This window comes from Podarcis liolepis, assembly GCF_965112155.1.
Source record: "Podarcis liolepis genome assembly, chromosome: 2".
Taxonomy (NCBI): domain Eukaryota; kingdom Metazoa; phylum Chordata; class Lepidosauria; order Squamata; family Lacertidae; genus Podarcis; species Podarcis liolepis.
Genome location: NC_139555.1, coordinates 112,962,865 through 112,980,491, shown reverse-complemented (window position 1 = coordinate 112,980,491; position 17,627 = coordinate 112,962,865). Strand labels below are relative to the sequence as shown.

The window sequence follows — 17,627 nt, the reverse complement described above, 5'->3', positions numbered from 1 at the left end:
GTCCAGTAGCACCTTAGAGATCAACTAAGTTTGTCCGGGTATATTTGTTCTTTGTTGTTGTTGTTTAGTCATTTAGTCGTGTCTGTCTCTTCGTGACCCCATGGACCAGAGCACGCCAGGCACTCCTGTCTTCCACTGCCTCCCACAGTTTGGTCAAACTCATGTTAGCCATGTTCAAATATATACAAATATATCAAAGGATGTCACATAGAGGAGGGAGAAAGGTTGTTTTCTGCTGCTCCAGAGAAGCGGACACGGAGCAATGGATTCAAACTACAAGAAAGAAGATTCCACCTAAACATTAGGAAGAACTTCCTGACAGTAAGAGCTGTTTGACAGTGGAATTTGCTGCCCAGGAGTGTGGTGGAGTCTCCTCCTTTGGAGGTCTTTAAGCAGAGGCTTGACAACCATATGTCAGGAGTGCTCTGATGGTGTTTCCTGCTTGGCAGGGGGTTGGACTCGATGGCCCTTGTGGTCTCTTCCAACTCTATGATTCTATGATTCTATTCTGTGATTCTATGTTTGTAGCTTCAAGAACACTGTCCAACCATCTCGTCCTCTGTCATCCCCTTCTCCTTGTGCCCTCCATCTTTCTCAACATCAGGGTCCTTTAAAACCAGGGATGGGTGGGGAAGGAACTGAATCCCCCCATACTTTCCTCCCTCAAACATCTGGGGAAATAACTTTTTTTTTGGGGGGGGAGTATGTGTGGTGTGGAAAGGGCTCAGCATATTAAGTCCCTGCCCTAAACTGCCAAACTCTTTAGAGGGAATTAGTAACAGTCTGACTCTGACACACAGTGTCATTGCTGTCAATTCTGAAAGGGCCCTGCAGGCTCTCTCTTCTAAAGAGTGCTCTCTCGTGGGAAGCCAAACACATGAACACTGCCGTAAACCCACAGCTTCGTGGGGGGGGGGAGCAGCTGAAGAGGGGAGGCTTTTGAATGAGGAACTGGCATGAGGCCCCAAACCAGATTGACTGCTTGTTCCGGATCACAACCCCATAGCTGTATTTTATTCAGAACAGAAACACACAAAATAGAAGCACAGTTAAAGAGGAATAGTCTGCAAATACATGATACACAAATAGAGACTTGATATGGGGGCATATAAATGATTCCCTGTTATCTCCAGATATGGATAATTTAATGTGCTTCAAATAGTTGTTCTGTTTCCTTTTATAATTGTTTAATTGTCGTCACTCACTCTGGGACCTGATGTCGAAAGGTGTGTAAGAAACCTTGTAAATAAATAAAAGTAATTCCGCTTACTGCATTTGTTGGTGCCATTAATCGCTTAATATCCAAGCTGCTATGGGGATTTGCAGAACCACTGTTAGATATCTCTTGTTTGAACCAGTGGAGGACAAGGTGCTCAAGTCTGCTCTTATATTGTAACTCTTAAACTGCTGTTGCTTTCTTTGAGTCTTTAATATATGAAATAAACAAGGGCTGCAGGGAGGAAGTGGGGAGCTGTGGTCAGGAATCTTCTGAAAGTATGTGCTTTTAAGTGAAATAAAAATGAAAACTATTCCTCTGTTTGAAATGACTGGCTTCAGAGTTAACATTTCCCAACATGATGCACATTGATGCGAGGCACAGGTGGCGAGCCTTTTGCAGCCCAGACGCTGAATTCCCTTGTGTCTGGAGTTTGAAAAATATTGGCCCCACCCCATGGGGTGACAGGTGGTTGGGACAATCACATAATATCACTATGAAATTACATGATTGACAGATGAGTTCCCTACCCATGCCTTATGGCAAACATTTGAAATAACTTGTTCTGGGGATAGATAGGACCGGTAGCAAAAGTGAGTAGAGTTCCTGCTATGCTCTCCATCCACACAAGCAAGAGAGATTATCACGGTCCAAGGATAGCTTTTAGTCAGAAGTGCATGCAAGGGACCAGTGAGGCCTGTATCCTTGAAGGGCCATTAGAATATTGTTCTCTATATGATCCCAAAAACTGTTTAAGACATTTTCTCCTCTCTCATATGTTATCCCAAAGGGGGGGGGGGCAGCCAGAAGAACAAGGCTTTTTCTTGCTTAGATGTTACAGTGAAAATAGGCCTATCTCAGGAATGTCTGGCTTAGCAGAGTAAAGATAAAGAGCAAGGATGAATGGATATTATTGTCACCCCAGAGGGAGGGACTGGACATACGTGAAACAAGGAAGTCCAAATATGGAGAAACGAAAGCTAAATTCTATACCATTTCCCGTAAATCACGTTTTCTCGGAAATCAAATGATTATCCGTCCCAGAGGGTATAAAAAGGGCTGGCAAGCCCAGAGAGGACGGGCAGGCAATGAACTTTACCTTGTTTGTACCTTTTTTGTCATGACAAAATAAAAATGATTTTACTGCTGTCAAATTGACTCTTTGAAGCGAATTCTGATGCTCCAAAGGGAAGGAACTAAGGAAAGGTCTTTCATCCTGACGGCCATTTTGAGGGGCCTGCATCCTTTGGCTCCTGCAGCTGAGGTTTTCCAACCCTAATGGGAGCTTGAGCTTTTTTTAATTATTATTGCGTGAAAACATTTATTTCAGTAAGCCCACATAGACACTTCTTTAATTGTGTACACTTGCTTTTAAATTCTTGCAGATTTTACCTGTGTTTTTATTGAAAATCATACTATTTTTGTACCACAGCTTAGTTTTTTTTAATTAACTGGTTTCTAAACATTTCCAAATAAACAAAAACAACAACAATGAAACAATATTTCAATAACATTTCTTAAAAACAAAACTATGCATCAAATAAAACTGAGAAGTGTACAGAACAGAAAATTTAAAAAATTAGGAGCCAGAATCTAGCAAAACCTAGGTAAACATGTAAGTTTTTAAGAGGAAACATGTAAGTTTGGGTAAACATGTAAGTTTGGAAATCTCTACTGTCTCCATCTCATGAATTATTTGAGAGAGAGCATTCCAGAGGGTGGGTGCTGCACCCACAAATGAAGTTACCACCCATCATCAGCTTGAGCTCTTACTACTGAAATTTGACTCTTGTTTAACCCAATTTCAAGGGACCGGTTCAAATTTGATCCGAGGAGCAACTGGTATTTGTATCATACAAAACATACCTGCTTATTCACATCCTCCTGGTCTGACAACAGGGTAAGCGAATGGGATTCTGGCTAACCCTTCTCATGGTTCATGTACTTTGTAAACAGCAGCGAAGGAACCGTATGTAAACTCAAACATGGCAGGCTTCCATCACATTTTGGTCTTGTTTGTTTTGGGGGGAAGTTCCCGCACACTGAAATTTACCGTATTTTTCACTCTATAAGACGCACCAAACCACAAGACGCACCTAGTTTTTGGAGAAGGAAAACAAGTAAAAAAAAATATTCTGAATCTTAGAAAGCAGCAATCCCTCTTGCTGTTCTGGCTTCTGGGATAGCTGCGCAGCCTGCATTCGCTCCATAAGATGCACACACATTTCCCCTTACTTTTTAGGAGGGAAAAAGTGAGTCTTATAGAGCAAAAAATACAGTAAGTTCCATTCCATTTCCTTTCTATTGTTAACACCTGCAGGCAAGCTAAATACATATCACCACAGTAACATGCAAAACAAGAAGAGTCGTGTTCCTATGCCACATCCTCCAGCAGTTCATACCTGCTTCAGCTAAGCTGGAGGTCAGCAGTCCTCTTGAATCAGGCCAGAGATTCATCAAAGATACCCTCAACAGGCTGCTAATAATTTAGGGGCATTCTTAGTGAGATGGATTGGCTTATTGTGGGAAAGTTTCTGGGTCAAGAACTCTCGTTTAAAAGTCTCTGCTCTCAGATCCAGAGAGTAACTCACCTACTGAGTATGGTGTCTCTGAGATCTGTGCAGAAACGGTTGCAGGGTTATGAGCCAGACACAAGGAATCTGGTCGCATGCTTGGACGTGGCACTGAGGAATTTCAAGGAGGAGCCTAGATGCGTGAAGGAGAATGCCACTTTGTTGATCAAGAGTGATGGAGTTGAGTTGCAATTCTCCTGTGGGAATCAGAAATGTCTCATCTGCATAGATGACGCTGGCGGAGAACTCCAGTACAATGCCTCTGAAATCTCAGGGGATGTTTATCTGTCGAGATTATGTTGCAGGCCCCAGCCACTGAATGTGGCAAGTCTCCAGGGAGTGAAGGAAAGTTTGGAGAAATGGGAGATGGGAGAAGATTTGAGAAGTTCAACACACGCCACAATTGCCTCATTACGTAAATCCTGTTCAGAATACCACAACACACACGTAACTGGCTGTAAAGTAACATAACATTGTATATAATAAAACTGTAATCATCATATAAAAAAATTGCAAAGCACAGTTCCTGGTGGCAAGAACGTATCTGTCAGGGGTTCAGGAGCAGAGGCAAGGGCAAGGGAGGAAACAGAGAGCAAGGGGGAGGAGGCAGAAGAAAAGATGAGTGATGACGACGACCCGAGATCTCCGAGTCTTTCTAGTGAATCAGAAGATTCACAGAAAGGAGCACCAGTGGCCAGGGCAAGGGGGGAGCCTAGGGGGACACCCCAGGAAGATAGAGCCAGAGGGGACTCAGAGGGGAGCAGTTGGAAATCGGGACCAGCGTCACCGCCAGAGAGCAGGGAAGAGGAAGGGCGCCAGGGATCAAGCGCTGGCAGCTCACAACAGGGGAGAGGGCACGAGTCAGGAGTGGCCACACCTCCATCGGGGAGCGAAGAAACGGTCAGAAGGAAAGTGGAAGGTTGGGCGCGCGCGCCAAGTTCAAATGCACAGGAAGGTGGCGCAGTAAGCAGCCCGGAAAGGGAGCCAGGTCCTAAAGCCCGACGCAAGGAGACAGAAGGGTCCTGGGGGTCAGCGTCAGAAGCGTCCCGGAAGGAAGAGACTACGGGGGGCAGAGGGACCCAGAGAAGAACGGTCAGGCGGAAAAGGTGGAGTAAGGCTAGAGCATTTAGCTGGTGTACAGGGGGCGGAGACTCAGACGGAGCTTCGCCGGTCTAACCCATAAGACGTAGAGTTGCACGCAGCAGCTTGAGAATGGAAACTGTAACTCAATAAAGACTTTTACAAAATGATCGCTGGCTAGCGTGATCCTCTGGGAGCTAGGATCTGGGAGCAGCTCTGACAGTATCATACTACTATTAACCTTCTATATGTTTTTATTGTCGTAAAGTCCAAGGATAGTCAAGTCCAACGATTACAATGTACAGTTTCATTTCATACTGATATCTTCCTTCTGCATAGTCCTACGTCTTGAGAGTGCAACAAACAGAACTACTTAGTGACAATAAGGCAGTTCTCAGGATACACCTTGTTTCACCCATAGGGCTTCTTCAGCGACAAGGTTTCCAGGAGAATTTTCAGTAGGTTTTTCCAGCCGAAATAGTCCACAGGAACGCAGAAGTTGCCAGTCAGAGATGCTCCTTATCAATGATCATTGAAACTAAGCTGTATAGGAGCATTCCCTGCAATGGGGCAGGTGCAGGCAATTAGAATTAAATATTCTTGAATAAAATTAATAAATCTAACACCCAAAAGGGGGAAAGGTGAAATGAGGAATGTTATTGTTTGCAGAGAACTCACAGTATGTGGAGGAATTAAGGAACAAAGAGAAGCAGGAATTGTAAATAAGTGAACTAGCGAGGGCATTTGGACAGAGCAGATCGACCATCTCCATATCACCAAAAAGGTCAGAAATTTAAATGAAAATATACATGAAAGTCATAGATGCATTAGCTGAGAGTCCTGCGACTAGATGACGCTTGGGATTCATTCCATCTCTACAATTCTGTTATTCTTTGTGCTCATTTGTACGTGGAGACAGCAAATTTTAAAATAAGCAGTACAATTGAAATAGAAATATAGTCCATCTTACCGCAGCAGGGGGAAAGACTGTGTCTTCCTGCTCAGTATGCTGACTGGGTGCTAACTGTGAACACGGGCAGTGCCAGGGTGCCAACTGCTCTCCCTTCTCAGGGCTCTTTATCCTTAAACCCAACTTGGGTCGGGTACTCCCTCAGATACAGACAGTGTGGTATAGTGGTTACGGCGCTGGATCAGGATGGGGAGTTCAGGGTAGACACACAATAAAAACACATGAAACCATAAATTTAAGCAAACACTCATGTGCAAATGTGTGTTTTTGCTTTTTTTTCTTTGGGCTTATTTACTTTTATTATATTTTGATCTAAAAGCCTAATCACAGTAGCTACAGTGTCCCGGCTGTGGCGAATTCAAAAGTCAAAGTTAGTTGTCACCAAATCCTGTTAACATTTGGGACTGGAGCAACAGTGTTTGCATGAAGAAACTGTATGAGAACTGGGGGTGGGAGACAGGAAACCAATTCTTCCCTCACTAATTTCTTCTCAGATAAACGATTGGTTTTTCTCAAGCTTTACTTCCTTTTCCCTCATGCTCCAGTCAGTTTGTATTTGACCTTTTATTAGCCTCATGATGGCCACATGGCTCTCGCTCAATTTTTCCTGGGGACTGTAGTTAAGGGTGCTGGGAAGTGTAGCTTTTTGAGGTAAATGGCCATTGCCAGGATTCTTTGGCAGACACCATGCACTTTGAATTCATGGAACGGATGTGAAGCTGCAGACTATGAGGGTTTCTCCTGGTTTATGCTGCTGCTTTGCAAACACTATGAGTCACCCAGAGGCAGGGAAAGGCCCAACCTTGGACTTTAAACTGGAGAAATGAAACTAAGGCTTTTATTCCCGTTCCAGGCAGACGAAATGGCAGACGAGAGTCCAGTCCAGAACCTCTGCGAGGAAACGACATGCCGCATCTGCCGGGAGTATTTCAAAGACCCAGTGATCATAGACTGCGGCCACAATTTCTGCCAAAGCTGCATCACCGAGACTTGGGGAGAATCAGATGGAGTACCTTCTTGCCCGCAGTGCAGGGAACCTTGTCAGCAAAGGAATGTCAGGCCCAACCGGCAACTGGCGAGCATTGTGGAAATAGTCAAGAAATTCAGCCTTCAGGCGGCCAAAGGGGTGGAAGTGCTGGGAAGGGTTTGCGAGAGACACCAGGAGCCCCTGAAGCGCTTCTGCAAAGACGACCGAGCCCCCATCTGTGTGGTGTGTGACAAATCCAAGGAGCACAAAGTGATCCCAAAGGAGGAGGCCTTTGACGAGCATCAGGTAGGGAGCTGTAGGATGGGGACCAGGCTTCCAAGGGATGCTCAGTTATCCTAAGGATGGGGAAAATATTTCAGCCTGAGGGCTGCATTTTTCTCTAGGTGACATTCAGGTGGGTGTTTTCAGGGGTGCAGGAAGGGAGTGGAGGTGCGGGTGGGCGGGCCGCTCCAAGTGAGGGGGGTGACATTTGGTGCACAACCTGCCAGCGACCCCCAAGCCTACCCCGAGCTGTTGGGGTAAGGAAGGGAGCTACGCCGCTCTGCCGGCATGATTCCCCCCTTCTCCCTTCGTTTTGCCAACTTGGGGGAGGCTTGGGAGCTGTGAGCGGGTGACGCGCCGAATGTCCGCCATGGGTGGCTGATTCTGCCCCGGGAAAAGAAGTAATACTGACAAAAAAGAATGGCAAGATAAATTATTTGACTATATAGAATTGGCCAGAAGGACAGATGCAATTAAAGGTCAGACCAAACGAAAATTCCCAAAAGAATGGGGGAAATAGAGAGATTACCTTAAAAAAAAGTGCCCTCAAATTAATCCTTGGACTTGTTTTGATTAACTTTTGCAAAACGAACTATGGGGTAAAAGCTAAAAACAGAAAGAAAAAAGGGGTAAAAATGAAATGAGAAGGAAACAGTTTACTAAATATGAAAGTAGAACTGTACTGAGGATGAAGGAAGTCATTTAGAAGAAAAGAAGAACTGAAATATGGCATATACATATTGTTTAATATTTGCTTAGTATAAGATTTTGTATTTACCTTTGATATTGTTTTTTCTTTTTTCTTTATGTTTTATGTTTTCTTTTTCTTTTTGTTAGTGTGTGTGTTTGTGTTGCAAAATAAAAATAAAAATTTATTTCAAAAAATAAAAAATAAAACGTTCTTTTTTGGTGGGTATGGAGTTGTTTTTATTTTGATTATATATTTTGTGCTTTTATATTCTGATTTTGTTCTATGAACCGCCCTGAGATCTTCAGGTATAGGGCAGTATATAAATTAAGTAAGTGAACAAGTAAGTAAGTACAGTGGTGCCTCGCAAGATGAAAAGAATCCGTTCTGAGAGTCTCTTCGTCTAGCGGTTTTTTTGCCTTGCGAAGCAAGCCCTTTGACGGATTAGCTGATTAGCGCTATTAGCGGCTATTAGCCAGGAACTTGCAAGACATTTTCGTCTTGCGAAGCAAGCCCATAGGAGATTCGTTTTGCGAAGCACCTCCAAAACGGAAAACTCTTTCGTCTAGCGAGTTTTCCGTCTTGCGAGGCATTTGTCTTGCGGGGCACCACTGTAAGTAGGGGTCACAGTAGCCCAATCTTCAATGCAGTAATCTTTAGCATTTCTAGGTAGGGCTGGGGATATACTGGACCTGAAATCCAGTCAGTACAGCCAGTACATAGCTGTCAACGTTTCCCCCTTTTTAAGGGAAATTCCCGTATTCCGAATAGGATTCCTTGCAAGAAAAGGGAAAAGTTGACAGCTATGAGCCAGTACTGAGCTAGTTGGACCAGAGGTACATATAACTAGTACAAGGCCGCTTCCCCTCTTTCTAGATATGTCCAAAAACCCCAGAGCATAGGTATCAGGTCTTAGCAATGTAGCCACGTGGCTCACAATTCTGCTGCAGAACTATATCAAAGCTTCCTATTAGCAGAGGCCCAGGAAGTTCTACCTGCAAAATACTGCAAGGGGGAAAAGGAGGAGCAAATGTTGTGAAGTTATGAGGGGTAAAGGATTTTATTCGGGCCAGTGTGGTTTCTTCTGGGGGAACTCGGGGGAACCGGCACCTTTCCACCCCAAATGTGAAAAGTGTGCCACTTCCTGTGATAACTTCATGGTGAATACTGCAAGCTGCTTTTTAAAAAAGAAAAAAGAAAAAGAACGAGCTCTGAAAAGGACTGTGCACCAGCCACAACCTTTTGTTCGTACCCCAATTTAACTTTGGAGCATGGTTTGGTGCAGAAAATGTGAGAGGGTGACTGACTTGGCTCAAGATCTGAATCCAAATCCCATACAGATATTCTGTTTTGGGCAAATCTGGTATATAAGAAAACTTTTTATCTCTTACACTGTGTCCCCATAATTTTGAGCCCTCTTGTTTGCCCCAGATTTAATCAGAAAATAAATTATTAGCTATATAAATGTGCATATATGATCACTGATTTAATTCTACACTGAGAATGGAAGTTTCCTAGAAGCTATACATAGACTCTCCTCATCCTTCATGTTCTTGGTTTCTTGAACAGACATGGCTGTTACAGTTTATGAGTATATCTCTATTGCCAAAATTAACCCAAATGCCTTTTTGGCCACCCCAGGGTAGAATCCTGCGTCATTTGGAATTCCTGAAGGAACAGAGAGAAGAAATTCTATCTTCTAAACTCAAGAGGGAGACCGAAAGTCAGTATCTGCTGGTAGGTGCAAATATTCCTGCCTCTCCAGGATGGTTATATTGACAGAGTGAGGCCTTAATTCTGTGGTGGAGCCTATGCTTCGCTTGCACAGTGTCCCAGGTTTGATCATTGACATTCTCAATTAAATGGGTAATGGGTGGTAGAGTTGAGAAAGGTCTCTGCTTCAGACCATGAAGAGCATGAGAGGCTAAAATTGGTAGGGTTGTCTAAGAGCAAATGTAGTCCTTGAGTCCAAAAATGTCCAGCCATGCCAGCATTAATCCTTTAAGAATGAACCCCACAAAGCCAGCCTTCTTCCTCCTTCTCATCACTTCCTCACGGCCCTACTATTAGGCAGAGTGAGGTGGCCAAGCCAGGCTGAAGATGCCGGCGAATAGAGAGCAGCAGCAGCAGGTTAATAGATCGGTAGGTGAGCAGCAGGAAAATATTGAGGACAGAGGCAAGCAAAGAGGCCATGTCCTGCTAAGCTAGCCTGCCTGCTGCCCTGGGCTGTGATTGATGTTCTATACCACTGTGAGTGTTGAAGAAGAGTTTGAAGAGTTTGGATTTGATATCCCGCTTTATCACTACCCTAGGGAGTCTCAAAGCGGCTAACATTCTCCTTTCCCTTCCTCCCCCACAACAAACACTCTGTGAGGTAAGTGGGGCTGAGAGACTTCAAAGAAGCGTGACTGGCCCAAGGTCACCCAGCAGCTGCATGTGGAGGAGCAGAGACACGAACCCGGTTCCCCAGATTATGAGACTACCGCTCTTAACCACTACACCACACTGGCTCTCAGTGTGCCCTGCCAGTCACCTTGTGCACATGGAATTAAGGGGACATCTAAATGTCTTTGTCTGGCCATGACTCTCTCCTTGCAGAAGCAGACAGACATGGAGAGGCAGAAAATCATGGCTGATTTCAAGCAATTGCACCAGTTTCTGGAAGAACAAGAGCGCCTCCTGTTGGCTCAATTGAAGGAACTGGACGATGAGATTAAATCCTGGGAGGACAAACATATTGCAAAACTCTCTGAGGAAATGTCCTCTATCAATGACCTTATTAAGGAGCTGGAGGAGAAGCAGAAACAGCCAGCGACTGAATTCTTGCAGGTAAGACTTGGCACAATTAAATAGTCCAAGTTGTCCTACAGGTAAGGGTTGTACTCCCAACCACTCTATTGGTTTACAGAAGTACAGTAGCACCTCAAGTTACAAATGCCTCAGGTTACACATGCTTCAGGTTACAAACTCCGCTAACCTGGAAGAGTTACCTCGAGAATTTTGCCCCAGGATGAGAACGGAAATTGTGTGCTGGCGGCGCAGCGGCAGCAAGAGGCCCCATTAGCGAAAGCAAACCTCTAGTTAAGAACAGTTTCGGGTTAAGAACGGACCTCCAGAACGAATTAAGTTTGTAACTAAAAGTACCACTGAATTCATAGTAGGGATGTGCATTGGTCACACATTTTGTTCCAAACTGTGATTGGAGCTTCATCAAATGGCATGATTCAGGTTGACCAATGGGAAGGCTTTCCTGTTCTGCTTCTGGTCCATATATCCTTCATTCTCCTGCTTCAATACTTGGAAAATTTAAAACATCTATTACACCCCTTCCTCCCTTTTGATAGAAGTGGATGGAATTTGCAGGCAAAGTTGCTCCTCTAGTAGGGATGAAGCTTGCCAAATTACAATGGATCCAGGGAGTTTTTGTGCTAGCACTGGCAATGGCACCAGCAACACTGGCCAGTTGAGTTCTTCCTCTACCCAATTCAAACATGCCCTCGCTGTTGTGTGTAGAGCAATGTACATAATCAGCAGTAGTAAGTAGACATCTACTCTCAGGCTGGCAGCACCAGTGGTGGGAGCCAACAGCAGAGCATAGCCTGGGATCACTTGCAGTTGGCAGAAGATCCCATTCCATGACGAAGCATAACTGGAGGTGGGGTTCTGGGGCAGAGAGGGGGGCCTACATGCCCATTCAGGGGGATTTTCAAATTTAGAAGTAAATGTCTGGGCTTTTGTAGTTTAATTAAGCAGCTGGAGGAGAAACAGAAGCAGCCAGTGACTGAATTCTTGCAGGTCAGCAATGGTGCAACGAAACCCTCCAGGTTGTCCTCTGGGGAAGGGCTGTTCATCAGTCTATAGTCTATAGAAGTATTTACAGCAGGCGTGTGCACTTTAGTATTTGGTTAATATATAAAGAAAAGGGGAAAGTAATAAACTGCTGGAGGCAACTGGTGCAAGGGACTGAATTTCTCTCATTCTGTCTCTTCCATCTAGAATATGAGAAGCATCCTGGAAAGGTATGTGGCTTTGTTATGAATAGTGGGCTGGTATTGATTTCCTTCCTCGGAGATAAGGGATAATTTAATTTGGTCTATACTTTTATTTGAACCAATCTAATTCAGAGTTTACAGAGCAATAAGCAGATCAAAAAAACAGTTACCAATCTGACTGCACAATTTTACAAATGTTATGATGCATTTTTTCGTATGGGGAAATGCACAAAAAGTGCATTGGGGTATGCATAGAACAGCACGCCAAAATGGATAGGGTTTTTGGGGGGTTATACATATAAAATGCATATTTTAGGAAGGAGTGATGATATTTCTTCATCTACTGTATACTTCATATCATATCAGAGATGTTGGTGGTGGTGGATTATTAGATTTCTTACTTGCCCTCCACTGTCTGGTTCCAGGGCAGCTTGTGAATTAAAATACAATATTAAAAATAGTTAAAACAAATTGCAATCCAAGAAAACTGGGTGGGTCCTAGAATACATCTCCTAGATGACAAAGGCCAGGGTAAAGAGATGCTCTTAATTACTGTATACACTATGTGCAGACATAATTTGTTGGGGAAAATATTCAGTAAAGTTGTGCTCCAGATTCAGCTGGATCCTCAACCAAATTGGGCCAATTTATACCCTGTTCTGATCAGGCAGAAGCAGCGACAAATCACAACTTAGATAATCAGGCACTTTTGACTTAGCTGTAATTTTAAACATGCTACAGTATGCAACTTGTGTGTCAAAATGTCAGACAGATTGTTTGAAAATATTTCGGCATCTTCAAAGTAAAGTTGATTTTTTAAAAATGAGGTAAAATGGATTAAGGATTGATCATTTATATGCAATTTTTAAATGAAAAAATGTGTATGTAAATTTACACTTTATACTCCCCCCTCCCCGATATTTAATTTTCTAGTTTGTAATAGGTCTTTGTAATGGTCACAGGGCAGACAATACCATTAGTTGCTATCATAGGATTTCATCCACACGTCCGCTTTTCCTGTGATTTCTAAGCAAAGGTCTGAGAAGCTTTTCTTTTATCCCACCGCTTTTCCTCGGAAAACCTGCTGCTTACCACTGAATTGGAAGAAACATAAATCCGTAGAAAACCTAATAAATGTTTGCTTCTATTCAGCTGTCAATCCACAGAAAACCTGATTCAGAAAACACGACTGACCTTTGTTCTGATTCAGTGGTAAACTGTGGGGATTTTCGTGGGGAAAATGGGGGGAATGAAAGAAAAACCTATCATGGACGAGCCCTTGGTATATTCCTGCTGTTCCCACTTTTCTCCTTCATTCTGATGTCTGAATTAAAAATGACTTGAGAATGACCTGATGGATCACAATAAACCTCACTTTCTTCTTCCTAGGTGTAATGAAAATGAAAATAAAACCATGGATGCTTTTCCTCCTGGATTAAAAGACCAAATAGGTAAATTCTCTAAAATACATCCTTTTTTGGAGAAGGGGACCAAGAAATTCAAAGGTAACAAGGGTCATTGTATGATGTTTTAGATGTGGGATAGATAGATAGATGATAGATAGATAGATGATAGATAGATAGATAGATAGATAGATAGATAGATAGATAGATATCAATATAGTTGCATGCCATGCCAATTTCCAAATGGTGAATATTCCAGTGGTCCCAGGCTGCTTCCCCAGGGTTCGAGCTTCCTATTGGCAAATGAGGCACAGCAGAGACTGTGGTGTCCTTAGGATATATGGTTTATTTACACATATATACAATCTGAGCCTACAATGGAGGGGTTCACAGACACCCCAAGAGAGTCTTGTTTCTCCCACAGCCCCAGCCTTGCATTCAAAACAGGAAGCCACCACCGTGCTCTGATTCTCTTTCTGTTTTGCTGCCTTTTGCAGCCTTTCACATCCCTAAACTCTACTTCAAAACTCTGGTTTTGTCTTCTAACTCTCCAGAGCTGGGGGAGGCAACTCTTCTCTGTGCCCCCCACCCTGAACATGCTTTCATAACACTTAATGCTAATGCTGGAAGAGGGAGAAAGATGGAGAACTATGGCTAAATTTTAGATTTACGTATGAACACTCTTGCAGACATTCTAAATCTAAAGCAATGCCCTTGGAGCCAAGTACGAGTATTGACTTTTTCCTCTTTTCACTTTTTTCCTTAGACGTTGTGCTCTCTGGACCTCAAGAAAATAAAGGTACATTTCCAGGTTTGGCATATCTTTAAATAGTTTTTGCAGATGAGATATGGGAGGGTTTTGCACTTCAATCTCCCAGCAGCACAAGATTGCTGGGGTCCCAAGCTGCCTCCCCTGGGTTCATATTTACTTTTGGGAAATGAGAGACAGCAGAGACTGTGGTGTCTTTAGGATATATGGTTTATTCCCACATATATAGAATCTGAGCCTACAATGGAGGGGTTCGCAGGCACCCCAAGAGAGTCTTGTTTCTCCCACTGCCACTGCCTTGCATTCAAAACAGGAACCAACCCTCGTGCTCTGATTATCTTTCTGTCTTGCTGTCTTTTACAGCCTGTCACATCCCTAAAATCTGCTCTACTTCAAAACTCTGGTTTTGTCTTCTAACTCTCTCAGAACTGGAGGACTGGGAAGCAAACAAGAGTAGCTGAAGCTTGACATTTGAGCGTTCTTCTTATCTATTTCTCTATTCAAAATTCTGAGTAATCTTCATTATTTGGCATTGATTTTTCTGAAACACTCCCCCCGTCCCAATGTTTTCATAAAATGTAATGGGAATGCTGGAATGCTGTGGCTTGCTGAAGTCAGCTGGGAGTTCACCACATCTCAACTGGTGTGTGTTATGAGCACAGCAAACGGAGTCATCATAGATTTCCTTCTCCCATCCGAACAGCATCTTCCAGAGTTCGTTAAGGGGGAAACTCCTCACAAGCAGTTCAAAGTAACCAAGTGTTTAATGTCTCGAGACACAAGACCAGTCCTTCATTATCTTTGAAGTAAAGATACGTACAATCAGATCCATTGACACTGATCACCGTGCTAGCTAATCCTTCTGTGCAAAACCCACACCTCTTTCCCTGAGTCTCACAGAGTCAGACCCTTGATAGCAAACGGGACAGGGCACAGACAAGACAAACAGGATGAAAGCAATGCCCTAGCCCAGGGGTCTGCAACCCGCGGCTCCGGAGCCGCATGTGGCTCTTTTACACCTTTGCCGCGGCTCCGGGGCGGATACTAGCGAGGGGAGGAGGCGCATTGTGCGCCCCGACACTCCCCACTGTGGCGGGCGCTGTACTGACTGTGACGTCGCATGGGGGCTGTGCGTGCGTCAGTCACGCACCGTCCCGACGTCACCTTCCCGCCCGCCCACCCGCCCTCTACATTGTAAGGGGCATGTACGCTGGTCACTGCATTGAAAGGGGGAATGTACGCTGGTCACTGCATTGAAAGGGGGCATGTACGCTGGTCACTGTTTTGAAGAGGAGTGAAGAACACACACACAAAAAGGTAACTTGTTAATTTAACATTTATTTCTATGAGAAGAAGTAATTCTGAGGGGTCAAACAAAGAAATAATAAAAAAGTGACAAAAAAGTTATTTTTATAATGATGAGTTTTGCGGCTCCCAGTTTTTTTTTTCTTCGGAAACGGGTCCAAGTGGCTCTTTTTGTCTTAAAAGTTGCAGACCCCTGCCGTAGTCAACCAGAGCACAACTGTTACGTGTCTTACTTGGCCATTTTTAAAAGATGTCCCCAACTAATCATGTTCCTTGCTGCTGCAGCTGACTCTGTCATGCTCTCCTCAACACCAGAGACCATACAACAAGGTGAAATGAGCATTGTGAGGAAGAAGAGCAACTTGGGAACATTTGGGAAGATAGCATCAGGTATGCTGCTTGGGGGCGGATTCCCCCCCCCCCCCCATTTGTGTGTGTGAGAGAGTGGGGGGGGGGGAGATTTTGCAGTCAAATCTACAGTACTAATGCACATACTTACTAGTTAGCATGTGAATGAGTTAAGACCATAGAGCTGTCTTGCTGATAGGCCATAGACCATACAAATGTAATTGGTAGAGAGGGCAGTGTGTGATGTCATTTCCCCTTCTCTCCTGAGGGGGTGAGGGGGAAGAAGCCAATAAATATTTCCAGGTTAATAGTTAATATATTCCCACACTTACCTAATAAAAACCCATCAGAGACCATAGAGGAGTGTGAGCCACAGTGGCGTAGCGTGGCTTGTCAGCACCCGGGGCAAGGCAAGTAATTTGCGCCCCCTAACCCGTGGATTTGCGCCCCCTAACCCGTGGATTTGCGCCCCTTAACCCTAACCCCCAGATGTTGCGCCCGGTGCGGCCGGCCCCCCCTGCACCCCCCACGCTACACCACTGTTTCCTGGCAGTTTTATTCTCTTGGCAAACCGCTTTTGTAGCTGTCAAGCGGTTTATAAATTTTAGGATTTTTTTTTTTTAAGGGCATTTTCAGAAAAAGCTGCTCGTGGCTCTCAGCTGTTCCCTCTCAGCTGCTCACTCCTAGTTTGTGGGAGGGTGGATTTAAGGCGTGACGGGGGGGGGGTTTGCGTGCGAAGAAGGGCAACCTCTCCCCACTCCGCCGCTTTGCTCCACCCTGGCAGGCAGGCTGGCAGGCTGGCTACACGCGACGCGCTCGGAGAGGGCCTCCGGATCGTCCCCCGGGCTGGGCAAGGGCTCGTTCTCACGCAGCGGCTGTTGCGCAGCCTCGCCGCCGCCGCCCTTGCTCCTTCGCGTGCGGGGAAAGGCCGCCGGCAGCCCTGGGAGCGCCTCCCTCCGCGCCTTCACACGCAGCTGTGCCAGCCCAGCAGGCGGCTCCCATCCTCCCCGAGCCCCGGCCGGGCTAGCGGGGGTTGTGAGCCACCTGCAGGGAGCCGGGGGTCCTAGCAGGCTCCCTCGGAAGGTGGAGCGGGGCCCTCCTTCGCTGGAGGTTGGATGGCCAGCTGCGAGGAATTCTTAGCAGGCTCGCTCCACCTCCTCCTCCTCCCGACTTTGCAAGGAATTAGCAGGCTCGCTCCACCTCCTCCTCCTCCCGACTTTGCTGCTGCTGCTGCTGCTCGACTTTTTTCCTCTACCGACGGCACGCTGTGCCTTGGAGAGGTTCCCGCTTCCTTGAGGGGGGGCCGGCCAAACGCGCCCCCCCAAAATGTTGCGCCCGGTGCGGCTGGCACCCCTGGCACCCCCCACGCTACGCCACTGGTGAGCCATTCCCTCCCCCTTTTTTAAACTCTCTCTTGCTCCTGTTTCTTCTGTTCCCTCTTCCCTCTGGTCTTCCTTCCTTCCCTCTTCATAGCTCCAGAGGCTGTTCACCCCTCCCACCAGCAGAGGGGTTCTGGGTCTGCCCAGACATAGGTGTTGGAATCCATGATTTGCAGGCAGCTTAGCACGTTTGCAATTAGAATCTCCACAGCATGGGAATACAGGACATGAAAGGAATCTGCCTAGAGATAAGGAGACCCAGCAACAACCAAGTGATTGTCTGAGTTCCTTATGCAGGCATGACCTATAACACTGGTGTGTGTTGGAGAGTGTTAGTGTGGTGTGGTTAGTGCTGAGGAGTTACTGAGAGTGAAGAAATCGTGTTGTAAAAAGTAACTTGTGAATAGCTTGTATGTTTGCTGCAGTAAATAATAAAACAACAAGAACCAAGTTACTAGTCAGCAGTTTTTGTTCCTGCTCGCCGTTCAGCTGGGCAATCTCAAGAGTTGCTCAACAATCGCTGCGATACTCTTCTATACTCTGCTAAGCTGTGCAACAGGCGAAAGCACTTCAAAGGTTCATCGCCTTCCAAAAGTTTTAACAATAGGTTCTACAGAATTCAGAGGGATTCATTTCCAAGCTAGCAAGTGTAGGA

General features: G+C 45.1%; 1 protein-coding gene across 4 annotated transcripts in view; it reads left to right on the top strand.

Moving 5' to 3' along the window:
- Positions 1-5,481: 5,481 nt before the first annotated feature.
- LOC310701545 (zinc finger protein RFP-like) overlaps positions 5,482-17,627 on the top strand; it is an 85,208-nt gene continuing 73,062 nt past the window's right edge. Inside the window, exons 1-7 of one of the 4 annotated variants that reach the window (XM_083492615.1) lie at positions 6,277-7,112; positions 9,418-9,513; positions 10,375-10,605; positions 11,773-11,795; positions 13,158-13,273; positions 13,938-13,970; positions 15,531-15,635. In XM_083492615.1, the coding sequence (XP_083348741.1) occupies positions 6,663-7,112; positions 9,418-9,513; positions 10,375-10,605; positions 11,773-11,795; positions 13,158-13,273; positions 13,938-13,970; positions 15,531-15,635 (1,054 nt within the window). In that variant the 5' untranslated portion in view covers positions 6,277-6,662. Of the gene's footprint in view, positions 7,113-9,417; positions 9,514-10,374; positions 10,606-11,772; positions 11,796-13,157; positions 13,274-13,937; positions 13,971-15,530; positions 15,636-17,627 lie in introns of all 4 variants that reach the window. The other 3 variants (XM_083492616.1, XM_083492618.1, XM_083492617.1) reach the window with 3 other exon arrangements.